This window comes from Danio rerio, chromosome 8 (assembly GCF_049306965.1).
Source record: "Danio rerio strain Tuebingen ecotype United States chromosome 8, GRCz12tu, whole genome shotgun sequence".
Classification (NCBI taxonomy): Eukaryota; Metazoa; Chordata; class Actinopteri; order Cypriniformes; family Danionidae; genus Danio; species Danio rerio.
In genome coordinates this window covers 50,038,878-50,060,120 of record NC_133183.1, presented here as the reverse complement: position 1 = coordinate 50,060,120, position 21,243 = coordinate 50,038,878, and the positions used below count along the sequence as shown (strand labels likewise).

The 21,243-nt window shown below is 36.4% G+C and overlaps 1 protein-coding gene across 1 annotated transcript in view; it reads right to left on the bottom strand.

The window, feature by feature from the left end:
• Positions 1–248: 248 nt before the first annotated feature.
• The window catches only part of si:ch211-158d24.2, an 81,676-nt gene continuing 60,681 nt past the window's right edge, over positions 249–21,243 (bottom strand). Inside the window, exons 5-6 of the mRNA XM_684205.11 lie at positions 12,677–12,946; positions 249–4,965 (exon numbers count right to left, since the gene is read on the bottom strand). Coding sequence (XP_689297.6) covers positions 4,523–4,965; positions 12,677–12,946 — 713 coding nt within the window. The 3' untranslated portion in view covers positions 249–4,522. The remainder of the gene's footprint in view (positions 4,966–12,676; positions 12,947–21,243) is intronic.

Below are 21,243 nucleotides of genomic sequence, written 5' to 3'. Positions count from 1 at the left end.
TAAAAAATCATCCCAGTCAATGTAAAGTTTATTCTATGGCTTGGTAAATAGAGCTATTTAAGTAATCTGTTAAAATTGTATTTGTATCGCAATATATATTGCAGAGAAAAAAATTATTGTAATGTCAATTTTACCAATATCATGCAGCCCTAATATAGGCATCTACAATATGAAAGAAATCAAGTCAAATGTGTTTTAATTATTTCTGGAAAGACGTTGAAAGACATGCAATCTCATTGAAGGATTCCTTTGATTCAATATTCCTTTAATTTCAGTCATTTGACCATTCAGGAATGAGAAAATACAGGATTTTCCACTGACATCCCTTTGTATACTGTGAATTATTAACACGAAACCTGACTAAATAAATTAGAACCAAAAAAATAAGAGGAGAAAATAAGACTTCCAACACATCTTTGAGGTTGTGCTCACAACTCGACCTACAGAGTTTGCATTCGGTATATGGTACACTGTACAATGCAGCATGAAGAGTGAAAAACATCAATAAAATAAGACCACAGAGACAAACACAAATGATAAATAAATAGGAATTAACAAGACAAATCATAATTATAATAAAAAAAAAAGATCACACTGACAGACACACACAAATTCAAACACCGGTCCTTTGTCCAAATCAGCCAAAAATGATCCTGAATCACATTTAAAAGGGTCCTTGCAGGGAAAAAAACACAATGTGTCCACCGTCGTGCCTTATAAGTCCTCTGAACACGCTCCTCCTGGGTCGTTTTGCACTCTGCATGGCTTTCGTGTCTACAACGTCAAACATTTGATCAGTTTTTAGTGAAACTAGGCAGCAGATTCAATCCAGTCTTTTGTACATTCCTGCGTAGAATCCAGCTCTACACAGTTAAGATCTGAAACTGTCTTCACACACACACTCTCTCTCTCTCTTCCACACCCACACACACATATATCCACCCACTCACACATACTGTAGATACAATAAGGCTGAAACAGGTGCTAGAGTTACAGGTATGACTGTTATGTAGCGCGTTCAGTTTGTCCAATCCGTGTCAGGAGGAAATCACAGCGAGACTTGCGTTCCAAAGAATTGTGAATTTCCACCGTTGAAATAGTCTCTGTCAAAGTCTACACACACACACATTAACTGGCATTCAATGTTATCCTTTACAAAAGCCTTGCTGTTTAAACGAGCGTCCTCTGATTTCTGTTGAGAATCCAAAATAGCAAGTGAATTTCCCATTGGGTCTCATTCCTTTGTGAGTTTGCTATTCCAACAGCAGGTTAGGGGGAATTATCTTGGCATGTGGGTCGGAAGGTCTTTGTCGCCTCAAAAATCTACGTAGAAGTCCAACCTGCTAGATAAGCATCTTTACATCCTTTGAGGCTCATTCAAGAGGCGATGTATTCACAATTAATTGACGTTTATTTCTGAGGGCTACCGTTAGGTTAATGGCTTGTCTTGTATTTCCTTCAGTCCTCTCTGCAATGTTATAGGAAATAGTGAAATACGCTTTGCATGAGGATATCACACAGGAAGCAATGCGGAGCTGAATAGTGAGTGGAATTGAGTAAAGAAGTCCGCTTTGGCTCCCATCTTCTTTCATATACATTATAATTATGAAGGATAGCTCAGTCCAAAATCAATACGTTGTTCTTTCCTTACAGAAAAAAAATGCTTCACATGAGCTTCATATGTTATAGCACACATGTGAAACTAGTCAAGTAACCTTTATCCCTTTAACTGCCTGCTGGACCAAATGGTTGACCACATTTTGACTGACTATTTTTTTGAGAGGAGTACCTAACTTAACTAAACCTGATTGAGCCATCTCTACCGTTTGGTTGAAGTATGTTATGCCAAAAAAATCCACTAGTTGTCACTAACTCAATCAACAGCACTCGACTAAACATTGCTTCTACCATTGAAGTCAAAAACAAGGAATTCACTCCTGACGTGTGAACTGTTTTTGATGAAAATTTGCAAGGTAAGCATTTCTCTTTTTTGACATATTACCCTCTAAGAGCCCTAACTTTACAAAGTTATGTTGCTTGGTGCCATGAAAAATATTTAGTGTGTTTGTAATAATTTTTTGAAAAACATGCTCGACCAAACGGTTGATTGGTCACTTTATGGTAAAGGTAGAAAAGTCTGAATGGACTGTTTGCTGAGAAATATCAACTTTCGATCATTCACACAATAAATATGATACAGCTTGGTATTAACTCATGAATATACAGAGATAATTTCTTAAGAATGTAATTTTTTGTTGACATTTTAGGATATTTTTGGAGTAAATATAAGGAATTCTTAGAACTAATGTGTGGAAATCACACTTTTCAAAGACGATTACCTCTTAAATGGCAAACGCTGGCGTACTAACATTAGCACAATTGTAAGAGACTGATATTTGATTGTTTGTTTGTTTTTTGATGGATGTCAACTGTCAATTGTAAAACCAAGAAAACATGTACATTTCTGTGTTACATCTGAGAAACTGAAATAATTGATGGCTTATGGCTACAATTTAGTATTCTAAAAAAGGTTTTAATTTATAATATAATTTATATTAGGTTTGTATATTTATTATTTCTGGTACTTTTACCATAAACCGTTAATCTACCATTTGGTAGAGGCTGATATTTTAGAAATTATGGGATGTGTTGAAAAAAAAAAAAACATTAATTGTGTTAATTAGAAACATTAGGATTTAAAAATGCAATCAAAAAAATATATTGCTTTTTTCTTGATATGGCAGTTATTTTTAAGGGTTTTAAGGGTTATTTTTACTGCACTTTACACATTGTGTCAAAGATATTTTGGCACACATATGAAATGTGATCATTTATTAATTTTCCTTCGGCTTAGTCCCTTATTTATCAGGGGTGACCACAGCGGAATGAACCGACAACTATTCCAGCATATGTTTAACACAGCAGATGCTTTTCCAGCTGCAACCCAGTTCTGGGAAACATCCATACACTCTCATATTCCCACATACACACACTCATATACTACAGCCAATTTAGTTCATCCAATTCACCTGTACCGCATGTCTTTGGACTGTGAGGGAAACCGGAGCACCCAGAGGAAACCCACACAAACACGGGGAGAACATGCAAACTCCACACAGAAATACCAATTGGCCCAGCTGGGACTCGAACCAGAGACCTTTTTGCTATAAGGCGGCAGTGCTAACCACTAAGCCACTGTGCCATTCTGATTTTGAAATATTCCGATTTTTACATTAAAATGGTCTGAGAGCACGTTCCGTGTGTGTTTCATATGAATTTCATGTGTGTTTCACATATAAAGCTCATCTTTTTTTCTATTTATTACTCAATGAGAAGAAATAAAAAACAGTTTGTAAACAATTCCGGCTCCCACCGACTTCATTGTTTTTTGGTGTATACAATAAAATGCAATGGGAGTTGAAACTGAAGATAATCTGACCTGCAACCATTAGGCCACAATACATTATAATACATTTTATAAACCACCCAGGACCACTGTTTCAGCTAAAAATCTTTTGGTGTGTCCCACAAAAAAAAAAAAAAAAAAAAAAAAAACTAAAAGTCTGGAATGAGTAAAAGTGGAGCTGTGGTGAAAAATATTCACTTTTGAATTGAGGTGGTGCTGTATGCCTTACAAACAGCCGAACTCTGCATGCATCCAATACTTAATGATTAATCTAAAATAATTATAAATAAATAATTTATAATGAGCTGAATCAACAAAATTCTTGAGTCTTTTTTGGGGAGCATAGCTTAATTGTTTTATGTTCAATCAACTTAAATTTGCAAAAACAATCGTTAACTTGAACCAGGGAAGCCCAGACTCTGTTCGGAGGGTCGGTGTCCTGCAAAGTTTAGTTCCAACCCCAATCAGACACAGCTGGCCAAGCTAATCAAGCTCTTACTAGGCAGTCTAGAAACACCCTTGCAGGTGTGTTGAAGCAAGTTGGAGCTTAAATCTGCAGGACACCGGCCCTCCAGGATCGAGTTTGGGCGCGCCTGACTTAAACGATTTGTTTTAGGACACCATGAGGTATTTGTGTGGAACCCTGCATTTTTTGTACTTAGTGTGTTTGTCTTGATTATAGTCCAAATATCTACAAACTCTTAAATCAAGAAGCGTTTTCTAGACATGTAAAACATATTGTCTTGTTTTAAGAAATAATCTGACAAAAAAAGGGAGTTTTTCCATCTGTCAATGGGCTAGGTAAAATAATCTTAGCGATTACAACGTGAAAACAAGATTATTCAGCTAAGTAATTTGCAGTGTCGCGAGCTGTGTTTAATCTTGTGACATAAAAGCCAACTGACATAAATGTAAATGTTAAAACTAGCTTAGACTGCCATTTAGTATTAAAAACTAGGCTCAGAATCGATTCAAGAGAGTACAGCCATGCATTTTGAAAATCTCAAATTTGATTTGCTCAAATCTTTCGCCACAGCTCGTAGCAAAATAACAGCAAATTAAAGTTTTGGCTGAGCTATCCTCATTAAAGAAGATTGTACAATCGTAGTGACGACTTCATGCTTTATACATGTTGGCGGCAGTAGCGAGCGCTAACTGCCCGTTAGCCGCAACCACACACGGTTCCTCCTCCAATAGCCCATTTGGATCGGCATGCGGGATGCTGTCGTGGTAGCTGCTAAAACTGATGTTGTCCTCCTTGAGCTCAATGGTCCAAAACGGGGCATTGAGTTTCCGATTGCGGTACTCACGGTACGTGTACACCCCTCCGACAAATCCCATGAGGAGAACCACGACCACGATGATGACGGCGAGGATAATGATGTTGAATTGCGTCCAGGAGACCACTGTCAGAGCCGAGGCAGTGCTGTTGTGTCCTGCGGAGTCTCCTGTGCCTGACTGAAGAGTCGGGAGGCTTGGGTTGGTCGTGGGTGATGAGGAAGTGAGGAGGCGGGAAGAAGGTGTAGAAGAAACTGAAGTTGTCGGGAGGACTTTCACAGCTGAGAGAGAAAGAGAGAGAGAAAGTCAATGATTAAACGGTGAGTGTGTTAGCAGACATGATAAAAGATATACAGTAAATTTGAAATAAATAACTTGGAGCAATGGGTTTGCTATAAACTAAAACAATAAAAGAAACCAAGACATAGATTAGGATTGAGTTTATGCCTACTCTATTTGCACTGCAACGTTTGAACACTGTAAGCACTGTAAATAGGCTTTGATTTTATTTATTTTATTTTATTAGTGCTGACAGATTTTAATACAATTTTCACTGTGAAATTGCAATCAATCAATCAATCAAATCAATCTTTATTTACACTATTAAGACATTTTATATTATTTTTGCGGTAACTTACTGACAGAACTGTTGCCAGCAAGTTACCGCAGCTGCATCTTTACAGTAAGTAAATGTGTTTTACAGTAGCAGAGCCCTACCGCAATTTCATTTTAGGGTAAAATAGCCTCATCTCAAATCATTAAAAAATCTGTAAAATAGCCTCTAATTATTCAAATTAATTCATTCTATTTTGTATTATCATACCGAAAACAGTCTGCAGAAACTCTTTGATTGACATTCTCCCATTGTACATGTCATCAGAGAGGGAAAGCCCAACCCATTAGTGACTATCTCTCCCTCGTTAGCATAATAACAGCCCTGAGTGGGAGGCAGCCGTACACCTTTACAGTTTTCAGCAGCTGAAGATAATGTCAGCAACTAAAAGGGTTATAAATTCGGAGTTTTAGATGCACTAATGAACACTGCAGTCTCCATAGACTGATTTTTCTTGAGACACTTCTTTTCAAATTTTCCGTTTTTCACACTGCTTATGCACAGATGTTTGTAGCCCCTCCCTCTTTTGAAAAAGAGCACAATCTCATTTGAATTTAAAGCGACAGTGAGCAAACTGGCACAATTTGAAGCCTAAAAAAGGCAGTTTCAAAAGGTTATATAAAATGATCTTTGCTGTATTTTGAGTCGAAACTGCATGTACATCTGATTTTACATCTTCCTGAAAAGGACTTAATAGCTCCCCTTTAAAAGATATCTTTAAGTTTAAACAATAAATACTAATTTACAGTATTTTAAGGTGGCCAAGATATCAATATTGTGTATGTTCGTTAAGGGTGTCACGATTCCGATTTTAAATCGAAATCTATCAAAATTCATGCTAAATCTCAATAATCGAATCAAAAAAAGGAATTGTCGAATCTGGCATGCCCACATGTCATGTCAGCTTGGCTTGCCAAGCAAAAAAGAAGTGCTGCGAGTCAAACCGTAAGCTTCAAAGACAAACGATAGCATGGCAACTGCAGACGCAGGAGACCCGACGACAGAACTTGAACGCCCTCCTCTTTCACTGAAATCACTGGTGTGGAAGTATTTTGGATTTCCAGTGAGTTATGTTGTCAACGTTCATGTTGTCGACAAAAAAAAACTGTTTATACCACATTATTCCACAGGCAGCACGACTAACATGGCACGGCATCTCAGCAGGCACCACGAAAACATAGATTTACAGTATCTGTTAAACCGACAAGTGTAACACAAACTAGTCTCCTGTCTTTATTCGGAATAAAACTTCCAAGTAACTCAACACATGCAAAGACAATTGCAAGTTCGGAAGGAATCTTTATAGCCGCAGACATGCAACCTTAGTCAGTAGTAGAAAACTCTGGTTTTAGGCATTTAATAAGCGTGCTGAAACCGCACTACAAAATCCCAAGTACAATGTATATTTTGTATAAGTTTTCAATTGACTGAAGATTTAGGTTATTGTACCATTATATTGTTAATAAATATTTTAAATGGTAGATTAAATGTGTGGTACATTGCGAACAAAGGTCAGATATTATATTGCATAAATGTCTTAAAATGGCAAAGCTTGTGCCCCCAAATTATACTTTTTAAAATCAATAATTGAAACGAACCGTTACTTTAAAATCAAAAATGTAATCGAATCGAGGATTTGGAGGATTGTGACACCCTTAATGTTTGTTATAACGATTTATTGAATTATTGAATATCAGCATACTGTGTCAAGCTGACAGCTACAAATAGTCATTTCAGAACTCTAGACATGCTCAGTTACATAATACAGTAATAATTTTAATTTTAACACATTTTCTTATTAATCTTTATATTCATGTATAAGTATCATGTGCCCAGTAAAAAACTGAACAGTGATCAGTGATTTCAAAATGTTTCTAATTCTATTTCTATATAAAAAAATCAATAAAAAATAATTCAAATAGGTCACCAAAAGGAAGCAGCCGAGACATGACGTTTTAATCACATTATGATATTTACAATGGACTACTTCCATGTTTGTGTTTTAAGTACTGTGACACCGGCACTTGACATAAGCCATTTATGCATTTACAAGCAAAACGGAAGTTAGCACTTAGCTGATTTATGTGTATGTGCAGCATATGAGGCATATCTGTTGAAAGCTAAACATGTTTTTCAACTTGTCCACCTCATTCACTCTACACTTAATCTAATGTCAGACACCATACTCCATGAAAAAATGATGTTATCAAGACAATCTGTCAACTATAAACAACTTTTACTAACAGAGCTTCTAATGACTAGTAATAAAATCAGTAAAAATGACCCAGACACCATAAAGCTTGCATTCATTAAGCGTGATTCATGCAGTCATATCCAGGCAACCACTTCAAAAAACAAAAGCACTGAAGCATGATTACACCATAAGGGGTAATGATTAAAAATGCAGTGACGCATGACTGCTTCAGATTACAAACAGTCACAATCTATTCAAAAACTGCAGAGGAAATGATCAAAATCCTTCATTTTTGACAAGTATGCAATTTAATTTTTCAATCTTTTTTGCCTGGAAACATTTACCAAAATTCCATTTTGAGGTATTTTGAGAAAGAATGAACAGCTAGATTTGTAAATGTTTACAGCGATTTTCAAAAGAATACTTTATTAGGTGCACCTTACTAGTACCGGGCTGGATCCCCTTTTGATTTCAGAATGCCCTTAATCCTTCGTGGCATAGCTTCAACAAGGTACAGGAAATATTCCTCAGAGATTTTGCTCTGTATTGACATGATAGCATCAAACAGTTGCTGCAGATTTGTCACCTGTACTACAATAAACCACTACCCCCAGCCCGAACTGTTGATACAAGGCAGGATGGATCCATGCTTTTATGTTGTTGCCACCGAATTCTGAGTCTAGCATCCAAATGTTGCAGCAGAAATCTAGACTCATCAGACCAGGCACACTTCTATTGTCGAATTTTGTGCCCACAGTAATGCCGCTAACTGGATATTTCTCTTTTTCGGACCATTCTCTGTAAACCCTAGAGATGGTTATGAGTGAAATTCCCAGTAGCTCAGCAGTTTCTGAAATACTCAGACAAGCCCGTCTGGCACCAACAATCATGCCATGAAATTTTTCACAGTATTTCGAAAAATATTTTTTTATATAATATATATATTTATATATATAATTTATAATATTCTTAGCCTACTTGTTTAATATCGGCTGAAATAAAAGCAGTTTTTCATAACCATTTTAAAATGCCTAATTACCCTAACTTGCCTAATTACCATAGTAAAGCCTTTGAATGTCACTTTAAGCTGAATACTAGTATTATAAAAAAAAACTAGTAAAATATTATGTGCTGTCATCATGGCAGATAAAATATATCAGTTATTAAAACTATAAAAGTGTTATATTTTAATGGTTAACAGTGTGAATTACTTATGCACAGGTCTAATCAGTTATTCCATTAAACAGCAGTTCCTTTAGTAATTCCATAATTACCATTAATAAGGATCAAATTAAGATAATTGAGAGATTTACCAATACCTGATTCTTTAGGTTGGAGCTGCAGTTCAAACTATTCTTGTTGATATCTTGGAGTGAAAACATAGACTGAACTTGAGGCCGTGGGTGACCTGGTCCGTTAAGCTCAGTGCACAGACAGCGAGACCATCCTCTCGGAACCGCAGTATAAACAGCCATCATTTCAACATAAGTGTGTGTGCTCTAACCGAAAGCGGGAGACACGACTCTATAGCAACCTCTCATGAAACAACCTCTCCAATGCAGCGCCTTGCGATATTTGTAAACAAGTCATATGATTCATATTTCTTGTCTTTTAACAGTAATGGAGGAACGCCGCCAAATGTAGTGAAGTAAGAGTAATAATTTTTCTCTAATAATTCACTTGAGTAATAGTAAAAGTACACATGTTTAAATGTACTCAAAAAGTACACGTTACTCAAGAATTTTACTCAAGTAAATGTAACGAAGTCAATGTAATTCGTTACTACCCACCTCTGGGTATTTATAAATGGAAGTTGCCGATTGCTTATGTTTTTCTATGAGATATCATTTCAACACTCAGATTACTGAACATGTTACGGATTAATGCCATCAAACTCTCGATAAGTCTTTGGGTGTTTGTGTTTGGCGTGTCCTGATTGTTCTTCAGTCAGATATTATGACAACTGAGATATTACATCATGACATCATTGAAACATGTTTATACAGTCTGACAAGCTACAGAAAAGATGTTATGGAAATATGTTTTAGTCTCATAGTATTGTAGTATTGTTTAATGAAAACACCATGATTTCGCAATAGTTTATTTATTTTTTTATTTTACAGTTTTTCCTCCATTGCTTTGGCTCATTTCTTGAAACAGAAATTACATTCTCAAAATAACATGGACAAATCTCCAAACCACTTAGCAATTGTTCACAACAGACTTGAATTTCTCATTCATTTCATCAAATTGCAAATGTCTAAGTACATCTTTGCAAATGATTAAGTACAGATAGCCGACATTTAGCACAATTTCCAAGTAAATAGATTTAGTTGATCTAAACTGATTATTGATTCTCAGTCTAATGGGTGATCTCTCCAAAATGTGTCAGCGTCATTTCCTTGTATATGTAATTACCTGCACAATAGTCTGTTCAATTGTCAAAAGTAGTCAAGACCATAATACTATGAATACCATACAGTAGGTGAATCCTCAGAACATTTGATTACAATTTATTACAGCTATTTATTTTTTATTTGTATAGCTTTTTGCTCTGGTGTACGGAACTTTACTTTGTGTGTGGTTGATCATTACAATATAAAAAGGAGTAACCATTTCCTTGGCATTATGAGTGCAGTGTGTGATGTCAAACCTTTGAGGCAACTCTTACCCTAAAATCCTTTCTTTTTTCAGTTTTATACACAGTTGTATTCTGTTAGCTAGACAAAAACATTAGTGGGCTGGGCTAAGACTGTGTAAGAATTGAAATATTACAAATATTTTTGATGTCTTTGACAATTCAAAACATGAGCTGAAAACAGAGACTGTTGATTTCACAACCCAGCAGGTGGGAATGCGGGAAAAAACAGTTCCTGCTGTATTTGCATCTGAGTCTGCTGAAACTCGGCTTCAACCACCCCAACTCACACATATGGTTATTTCAATGTTTGAATGTTTAGATTAACCAAAGTGACTTTATCTATCATGTTTGATATCATTTCAAATGTCTCAGTGCGACTGGTACAATGGTCTCATTCTCTCAGAAATAGACATAATCAAAACAATAAATATATAACTTCAGGCATCTTTTGAACCACTGTGAAGGGTGTGACTTTTCCACAGGCAGCACTAAATGTGAATGCCTTTTGTTATGCACACACCCCTTTCCTTGAGGGAATTATTGGATTACTTAAGGTAAGGTTTGAGAAAGGCTCAGGGCGATTCTGCTTAACCAGATCAGCCCGTAACATGGAGCTTACGCTCCACGTTATGTATAATTTGAAGTCAGGTATGTATCTTTTCATCTTGGATTTATCTTTGATAATTTGATGTTTTGTATTGATCATTTATGAATTGACTGATTGAATTGGCATAATACATTTACCTGATTAATAAATTGTTGTGTTTGAACATATTTTGCTCACTCTGTAATTATTGGTTCTAGTAGATTACGCTGTATCCTTGTTTCCGCACGTCTTGCGTCAGGTCAGTAGACGGACTAAAATCCAGTTGAGATGGAGCATTGGGCACACTAATTGTGTTTTAGGGATCCGACAGACTCTTGATATTGATTCAAGTGTACTTAGGTGGAAAGGGCGTTAACTTCCGTCTAGGTCAACAAGTTGTTGCACAACTAACCTAGATTGGGTACCCGACCTTTGTTTGAAGGTAATATTATTCTAAATTAAGTTCATATGGGAAACCATGGGGTTGGTGAAAACCAAAGTTACTATAGAGTCCAGTAGTCGGGTACATTTATAATAATGCCCTAACCTCTAATTAGAAATGATATTGTCTTAACTCAAGGGTGTACACCTAAGCGGGACTAACTAAAGTATTTTAGAACGAGCGCGCTGGTATCGGCCATCTAAAGTTTTAGTCAATTACCTCTGTTTAATATTCAAGACTGACCAGAGTGTGACTGTGAGGGACGCCTTCGACCGAGGCGATTTCTCTGAGCGACATGAGCACCCGAATGAACGGATGTGATAGTTACTAGTGAAGACAAAAGGTTCAAACATTTATCTAAATTACATATTGATATAATCTTCTTAATGTTTTATAACTGGAGTCAGATAAAACGAGGATAAATATATTAATATTCTAAACCACCTCATACTAAAATTGGAGTCAGATATGAGTTAAGTTTAATATAAATCAACATTGTGCACCGGAAAGACCGAACATGCAGTGAACCTTCATCCACCATTGGATACCGTCATTGGACCAACTGGATGGACCTTACAACTGTAAGGTGGATATGAGGGATATTTTAGTGGTCCTTTGCCATAATGACAAATCATCTAAACATTTTTGACTTGCAGTGCTTACACAATGCTAAAGGGACAAAGCATTTTGGGGGCACTGACTGTTTAAATGAGAAGGAAATTTAGTTTTGACACATGAGTGAACTATTTTGGGAAAGGTATGAGCTTTTCCAAGTGAGCTATAGTGTTGTGCTAAACTGTAACACTGTAACTGTAACACAACTGCATGTTATCGCACGACAGAGCCACAGAGAACGCCCTCCGACAAATCATGCAGTTGGCTTGATAACCATTTCTAACACTCTGCAGCCAGGTATCTGTTTCCTCCAACTCTTTGCAGTACTTTTGCAGTCGCTACAAAATGGGACGCGCAATTTCATTCTCAAATACAGGACGATTCCATATTTTGAGGGACTGGTGGCAACCCTAAATGTATTTGCAGTTCATAACAGCACCAAATTCCTGGAGAATGAGTTAGTTAGCTAAATAGATTAAACATGAACGATTTTACATGTTAATCTTACTGCTTGATGAAATATTGATCAAAAATTCTGTATAGAATTTTAAACTATTTACAGGCCTGTTTTTTCTGTTTCAAGAAGAGTCAAACCAATGGAGAAAAACTGTAATCTGCATTTATTTAAAGGTTACAGAGGAAAATCTGTATTGGAATTCTGACTAGTGTCACTCTGCAGCTGTTGTGAGGTTTTCTCCTAGGTTTTACCAACCTAAATTGAAAAGCCTCCCATACTCACACACAGACAGAGGTGTACCTGTTCAATTTTGGTATAATTTTAAAGTGAATCTTGTAACCTAACATCTCCTTTACTATTCTATTTTACTCTAACTACACCTGAGAGAACTGTAATCAGTAATTTAAGGCATGTAAGCGACGATGTTCCCAAAATGCATCATACCTCTCAGGGTGCAGTTGTGACGTCGGGCGTCCCCCGTGTATCCACGAGCACAGATCTCACAGTGAGCTCCCGTTGTGTGGTTGACGCAGCGGTGGCAGTGGCCCGTCTCAGGGTGGCATATTTGTGGCACGGAGCGAGGGTCCGCGTTCCCATTACAGTCACAGGGGATGCACGTCCCTGCCGATTTAAACAAACCATCCGTGCAGGAGTCACATGTCGGGCCAGTGAATCCAGGCTTACATTCAGCACATACAGGGCGTCCACTGGAATCTGTAAATGAACAAAGACAGAAAGTAAAGGATTTGCAAGCTTTTGATGAGCATACCATCATGATCTACATGTAAGCTACAAGTCAATGTGCTTCTGTGTTTGTGTGTTGGTGGTTTTGTACACTTTGTTTAAAATCAGCAAATATATAAATGAGATTTGTGATACAATTAAAGTGAAGCATTCATTTAATCCTTATTTTCCTCAGAGTAAAATAAATCATCCACCCATACAGTTAGTTGAGGGGCACAAACAAAAAAATAATTTGTATATTTTCTTAAAAAAATATATCTTTTTGAATTTTTTACTTAATTTTTATGTATCTTTTGTTGATCAGTTATCAACAAACACGAATAACATTTGAGGTGATGAGCTTCAAAACAAGTGCAATATAACACTTTCCGCTAAACACCTTAATATTTTAGAAAACGTAGTTAAAGTTTGTAGAACCAATGATTGATCTTATCCACTCATGACCCACCCATAAGTAAGCTATAATTATGCATGCAGCCTATTTTTTGATTACCCGACAAGTGCATTAACAGCAGCACTCACTGTAATAAGCGAGAAATGATGAGCACAGTGTCATCCACGTGACGGAACTCATCGTGAAGATGGGGGAAAAATTAAACATGCTAGACTTTCTGCAATGGTGTCGTGAGGTGTCACAGACATGGTATGATATCGGCACACTATACTAGAAGAAACGATTGAATCTTGTGTCACAATGCCCATTTGTCATTTACGAATCTCTGCAACACCCCACGTCAAGGAAATTGTGTGATTTTTAGTGTTAATACATGATTTGAAAAAAATCTTGGTATTTGTTAAAAATGTCCTTAAGAAAGTTCATTTCATAAAAAAATAAAATAAAAAAATAAAATAAAAACATTCTGGAAGCATTAAAAGCAGGACAGTTCAGTAAAATGTGTTCAACAGTAGAGGGAGTTGTGTTTTTATTGGTCATATTCTCTCATTATTACATTTCATTTCACTCTGTTTGAAATGTGGCTTGTTGAAACTAAAATCTTAGCAACTTCAATGTCAGCCTGTATCAGGTCACATGTTTGTATTTGTTATACATTTATACAGAAACAAATGAAGGTTAAAGGGTTATAACAGAGCTATGAACAACCACATAATGCATTTTTTTGGATCTTATTAAAGGATCTTATTTTTAATACTGTTTTCCAGCATTAGGAAGGCTGGTTCTTTGGACTGTTTTAGAAAGCTAATTAAAACTCATCTTTTAGGACTGTTTTAAATTTGTGATATTTTTTTATTCTCACTGTGTCTTTATTGTTTTATTGTGCTTTGTTGTTTTTAACTGTTTTGTAAGTGCTTTGGGTCTGAGATAAGTGCATTATAAATAAAACATATTATAATAATCATAATAATTATTAATATTATTATTATCTTGTCTTAATTTAATTGAAATGAATTTTTTTATTTGATAGATTTTAGACAAGCTGTACAAGTATCCCATACATTTTGAAATAAAAACTGCTGAGGATAAAAACACAATTAAGCCCTGGGCATGTTTCCATTGCAGTGCTCGCTGTTAAATAAAACAAACTATGGCTTCAAAATACAGATGATGCATAAAACAAACAATACCTCCACATTTTAAAACAGGAATAAAATAATTCACAAACGCATTCCTTCATTCATTCATTCATTCATTTTCTTTTCATCTTATTCCCTCTATTAATTAGAGGTTGCCACAGTAGAATGAACTTTCAACTTATCCAGCATATGTTTTACACAGCGGATGGCCTTATTGCTGCAACCCTATTCACAATCAAGTAACATATAAAATAAAACATCCTCGTCCACCATGCAATCTAATTATCCTCATCAAACAACCATCTTTTGATAGCTTTTTTGAACCTCCTTAAGTCTTTTATTTTCTTGATCGATTTTGGTAATATGTTCCACATGATTGCACTTGTATATAAGAACATATTTTCCCCACTAGACTTCAAAATTTAAATAAACAAATATTAAAATCACTACCTCTAGTACTGTATGAATGCTGTTGCCTTACCATTTGAAAACAGTTCATCAAATAACTAGGAACCACATTATTAAACATTTTACGTACCATTCCCAGTTAAAAAAAACATACTCTATTACTAACAGTTAAAATGCCTAATTATTTAAAAAACTCTTTGTGCAAATGTGCTCTAGGATGATTTTTTTACATTATTTGTACTAGTTTATTTTGTGCCTTTTGCAATTTTTTCTTTATATTCTTGGAGCAGCTACTACCAAAAAGAGGTAGCATAATCAAAATGGGGTTGAATCAAAACCATTCATTCATTTTTGTTCCGTTAGTCTCTTCTTTAACAGGGATCGCCACAGTGGAATGAACCACCAACTATTCCAGCACATGTTTTACACTGCAGATGCCCTTCTAGCCACAACACAGTATTGGAAAACACCCATACACACTCTTTCACACATGCACTCATACATTTCAGCTAATTTAGATTTATTCACCTATTCACAATTGACCTATAGTGTATGTCTTTGTACTGTGAGAGAACCAGCGATCTTCTTGCTATGAGGTGAAAGTGCTACCTATGAGCCACCATGCCGCTGTCTTCATTATTGCTGACTTAAAAATTAAAATCAATCAAATCTGCTTTCCAGTAATAATCATAATTTTTTGAAAATTGAAAAAAACTTGTGGTCTTATGACAAAAACATAATAGTAAAAGTATTATAATTATATTTATTATTAATATTAGTAGTAGTAGTAGTAGTAGTAGTAGTAGTAGTAGTAGTAATAGTAGTAGTAGTAATGTATTGATTTATACATCGTTACTAACTAAAATATTGCAAACAATTACAGGTGAAGAGGCTTTTAAAAAAAGCTTTAAATTCACAATTGCATTCAGTGCAATTCATCTGTTACTATCCAGCACAATAGTTTCTGGATTTTGTTATGTCAGGATTTACAAGGATAAATGTAACCATGTTGAATACTGTTTTCCAAGTTTAACCACAAGGTGGCATCACAGGACCACATTTACAACACAAAACCCAGTCAACAGAAGTGCAGAATAACAAAATTGAATCTATAATTAGGAACAATATAATTTTATTTGCTATTCAATTTCAAACAATTGTGTGTGTGTGTGTGTGTGTGTGTGTGTGTGTGTGTGTGTGTGTGTGTGTGTGTGTGTGTGTGTGTGTGTGTGTGTGTGTGTGTATATACATATACAGTTGAAGTTATTTTTTCCCCCAAATTTTGATTAGTGGAGAGGAAATTTTTTAACACATTTCTAAACATAATAGTTTTAATAACTTATTTCTAAAAAACTGATTTATTTTATCTATGCCATGATGACAGTAAATAATATTTGACTAGATATTTTTCAAGACACTTCTATACAGCTTAAAGTGGCATTTAAAGGCTTAACTAGGTTAATTAGGTTCAATAGGCCGGTTAGGGTAATTAGGCAAGTTATTCTATAACGGTGGTTTGTTCTCAAGACATTCGGAGAAAAATTAGATTAAAGGGGCTAATAATTTTGTCCCTAAAATTATTATTTTTTTTTTATTAAAACTTATTTTATTCTAGCCAAAATAAATTATCAGATTATTATATATTATACAATTATCAGACATACTGTGAAAATTTCCTTGCTATGTTAAACATAATTTAGTAAATAATTCTAAATTAAAAACAAAAATTCAAAGGGGGGTTAATAATTCTGACCTCAGCTGTGTATATACTGTATATATATATATATATATATATATATATATATATATATATATATATATATATATATATATATATATATATATCAGAGGTCACCACAGCGGAATTAACAGCCAACTTTTCCAGCATATGTTTTACACAGCAGATGCCCTTCCAGCCCCAACCCATTATTGGGAAACACCATAAACACTCATTCACACAAACGCACACACACAACAGCCAATTTAGCTTATTCAATTCACCTATAGTGTGTCTTTGGACTTAGCTTATTCAACTCACCTATAGTGTGACTTTGGACTGTGTGGAAAACCGGAACACACAGAGGAAACCCACGCGAATACGGGGAGAACATGCAAACTCCACACAGAAATGCCAATTGACACAGCCGGGACTCAAAACAGTGACCTTCTTGCTGCGAGGCGACAGTGCTAACCACTGAGCCACCGTAATGGCCCATTTCTAGTAACTGATTTATTTGATTCATTATTTATTGTGAACTTAAAAAAAAATAAAAACAAATACAATAATAGTAGTACCATGATACAACGATAGCATCAGATTGTAACACTCTGGTACTTTTTTTTCTATTGTTTACTATGCCACTGTTTTATTTTTTAGATTTAAATGGTACTTCAAATACCATAGTATTACCATACTAACATATACAAAACAATCCTTTGTAATGTTTAAGTAGAAAATATAGGAGCCGGTATTAAAAGCGTTTATCTCTAACATACACAACTGAATCATTCATGATAGGAACACACACACGCACACACACACAGACTTAGCAGGATGTGTGAACGACTGCCCTGGATTAACATCCTGACCTGCCTGACTAATGCAGCAATCACTGTCTGACCTCCAACCTTCTGCTATCATACTTCATATCTGTAAAATCAATGATGTTCACACACACACTATCTCTCTCACACACACACACACACACACACACACACACACACACACACACACAGCTGCACAAGCTCCTCTCTAGTTTGAGTAGTCATCATGAGACTGCTGATCTGTAATTCTGAATGGCTGCTGTTGCCAAGGCAGATTCAGATCTCTCATCACACTGGCCGTCCTGCCACACACTGCGACACACAGATCTGTGAGAGGGCAATCAGAGAGATGGACACACGCTGACCGCCAGTGACAGAAGGGAGAGGCCAGAAGGCGGAGGAATTCGGCTCTTCTCCCATTCCTCTGATCAAGTCTCCAGCCGGGCCTGTGCCAACTTCATGCATGGGCTACAGAGAGAGAGAGAGAGAGAGAGAGAGAGAGAGAGCGATGCCAGCTGATGAGGCTTTACCACTATGTCAAAGCCATATCAAGGCAAGCAGAGCTGAGCCTGGTCAGTACCTGCATGGAAGACCACATGGGGAAAACTAGGTTGCTGTTGGATGTGGTGTTAGTGGGGCCAGCAGGGGGCAATCAACCTGCGGTCTGTGTGAGTCCTAATGCCCCAGTAACGATAAGGTGACACTATAGTGTCAGTAAGCACTGTCTTTCAGATGAGATGTTAAACCAAGTTCCTGACTGTGGTCATTTAAAATCCCATGGCACTTCTTGTAAAGAGCAGAGGTGTATCCCTGGTGTCCTGGCCAAATTCCCTCCATCGCCGCTTACCCATCATGGCCTCCCAATCATCCCCATTCAACGAATTGGCTCTATCACTGTCTCTCCACTCCCCCTATAGCTGGTGTGTGGTGAGTGCACTGGTGCCGTTGTCCTGTGGATACCATCACATCATCCAAGTGGAGAGACCCCCCCCCCCCTCATGATTGTGAAGAGCTGTGGGTGTATGGCAATACACATTACTTGCTGACTTACTATCTATCTTTATTCATAGTGCATATCTATCCTTCATTCTGGTACTTGAATCTGATTGGCTGAGAAGTTTTTCTAGCCATGATATTTATTCTTCAGGGCTGCATTAAAGCTTGGTAATCAACCACTTATTATGCTGCGGTCACACTAGTGTTTGAGCTTGAGCGTAATTCTGTAGTACGGCACTGCGAAAAAAGGCGGGATTAAACAAGATGATTAGACATTAAAAAAGTGAGCGATTGCACCATATTTTACATTTTTTAGAGAGGTCATGTTTTGATCATCGGTTGGTCTTAGCAAGTCAGAGTTCACCAAGTTTTAACTTTCTAACGACGCAATTTGCAAAACTTGCCGCACAAGCTTGCGCTTCCAGTCTCACGAATTTGTGTGCGTATGAATGGAAATCTATGGGGAGAAAAGTCCAGTGTGACCGCAGCTTCAATCTCTCAATTTAGCTTATTTCCTAATCATTATGAAAAAAAAAAAACAATTCTAGAAACGTGTGACCACAGTGAGCTTTCAAAAAGATAAAAATGGTAAGAAATACGGTTTTTAGTATATATTTTTCATTTATATAAAAAAAACTGAGAACAAATTAATTTAAAAAGTACATTTATGCAAATATTTGTGTGTTTAAATAAGAATTTGGTCATTAATAGTTCCTTTTTTATTTTCAAAATAATTTGAAACATTTAAGAACACATTTTCTTAATTATTTTCTAAAAAACACCTTCACCTGTATCATTAAAAGAATATGAAGAGTTCAGATCCAAAAGCCTTAAAGTTTCAACTAAAATGTTTTTCTAAAATGAACATTCTTATCAAACTCATGTGTGTATAGGTTCAGTAATTTCACTTTTATGCCAAGGAAAATGTTATTTTCATTGCCTTTAACGTGAAAACTGAACAATAACATAAGAGGCTGAGAAAATGCTAATTTAAGAGTGTTTTAGATCAGGTGTTCTCAAAGTTTTCAGCCAGCGACCCCCAAAATAAAAATGTCAGTGACTAGCAACCCCGATTTTTCTCGAAGGTGGTTAATAATATAAAAACATTGCACACACAACTATAGGCCTATATAAACATGAGCATATTGATAAAATTCAACAGTCTTATAACCATATAACAATTATAGTTATTTATTAATGTAATTTCCTATTAACCTCAATTATATTATTGTTAATGTATTAGAGTGCCATAAAGTTTGTCAGAATGTTTAACGTAAAATCAATCTGCTGCAGCTGATACTATTGCTGTGTGGTTAATCTAAACCCCAGGAGTCGCAACCCTATGGAAAAAAAAAAATTTAAAGGTGGATGGATTTTTATTTGTATGTATGTTGTTGTTGTTTCTTTACTGTAACTATTAACTATCTTCAGTGGGTTATGAATAAAATATGGTAATTCTAATAGTTAAATAAAATTTATCTGAGTTTTGGAAATCATCAAGTGACCCTAGTCATTGTGTAGAACGGCCATAAATGAAGTTTGTGTCATGATCCTTTTAAGTGCACATGCGCATGAGCTTGGCCAACCTGAAAATATGCAGATTTTGTTTGATTCAGATGTTCAGAAATGAAACTTATGAGACAGATGTTGTTTCATTTTATTTCTATAAGTCCTGGACTTTCTTACTCAAAACAACCTCATGGACAACAAGCAATCTGGCTTTGAGAAAAGACACTCAACTGAGACAACCCTACTCTCGGTCATGGAGGATCTCAGACTGGCTAAAGCAGACTCTAAATCATCAGTCCTCATCTTGCTGGAGTTTGTCAGCTGCTTTTGACACTGTAAACCAACAGATCCTGATATCTATGCTTGAGTCACTGGGCTTTGCAGGCACTGTTATTCAGTGGTTTAGATCTTACCTCTCTGACAGGTCATTCAGGGTGTCTTGGAGGGGAGAGGTGTCCAACCTACAGCATCTAAACACTGGGGTACCACAGGGCTCTGTTCTTGGGCCACTTCTCTTCTCCATTTACACGACATCTTTAGGATCAGTCATCCAGAAACATGGATTTTTCTACCATTGCTATGCTGGTGATACCCAGCTATACCTCTCTTTTCACCCTGATGATCCCTCTGTTCCAGCTCGCATCTCAGCCTGCCTGTCAGAAATTTCACACTGGATAAAAGATCATCATCTTCAGCTTAACCTCACGAAAATGGAAATGCTTGAAGTTTCTGCCAACCCGACTCTACATCATAAGTTTTCAATCCAGATGGATGGGGCAACCGTTGCTGCATTCAAAACGGTGAAAAGCCTTAGAGTAACGATTTATGACCCACTAAAACTCTGACCACATTTCTAGAACTGCTCGATCTTGCAGATTCGCACTCTATAACATCAGAAAGGTCCGACCCTTCTTATCTGAACATGCAGTTTAACTCCTTGTTCAAGCTTTTGTTCTCTCCAGACTGGACTATTGCAACTCTACTAGCCGGGCTTTAAGCTAACTCTATCAAACCTCTTTAGCTGCTCCAGAGCACAGCAGCACGAGTGGTCTTTAATGAACATAAAAGAGTTTGTGTCACTCCGCTGCTCATCCTTTTGCACTGGCTGCCAGTTGCCGCTTTGTAAGAGCCGTTTCACTGTAGTTTCTGGCAACATACGGCGACAGGTGCTACAGTTGCTATAGTTACGTAAACAGATCGTAACGAACCACGAACGCTTGCCTTACAACAGCTCTGCAGTAATGTTACACATCATCTGTGTCGTTTTCTTTACGTTA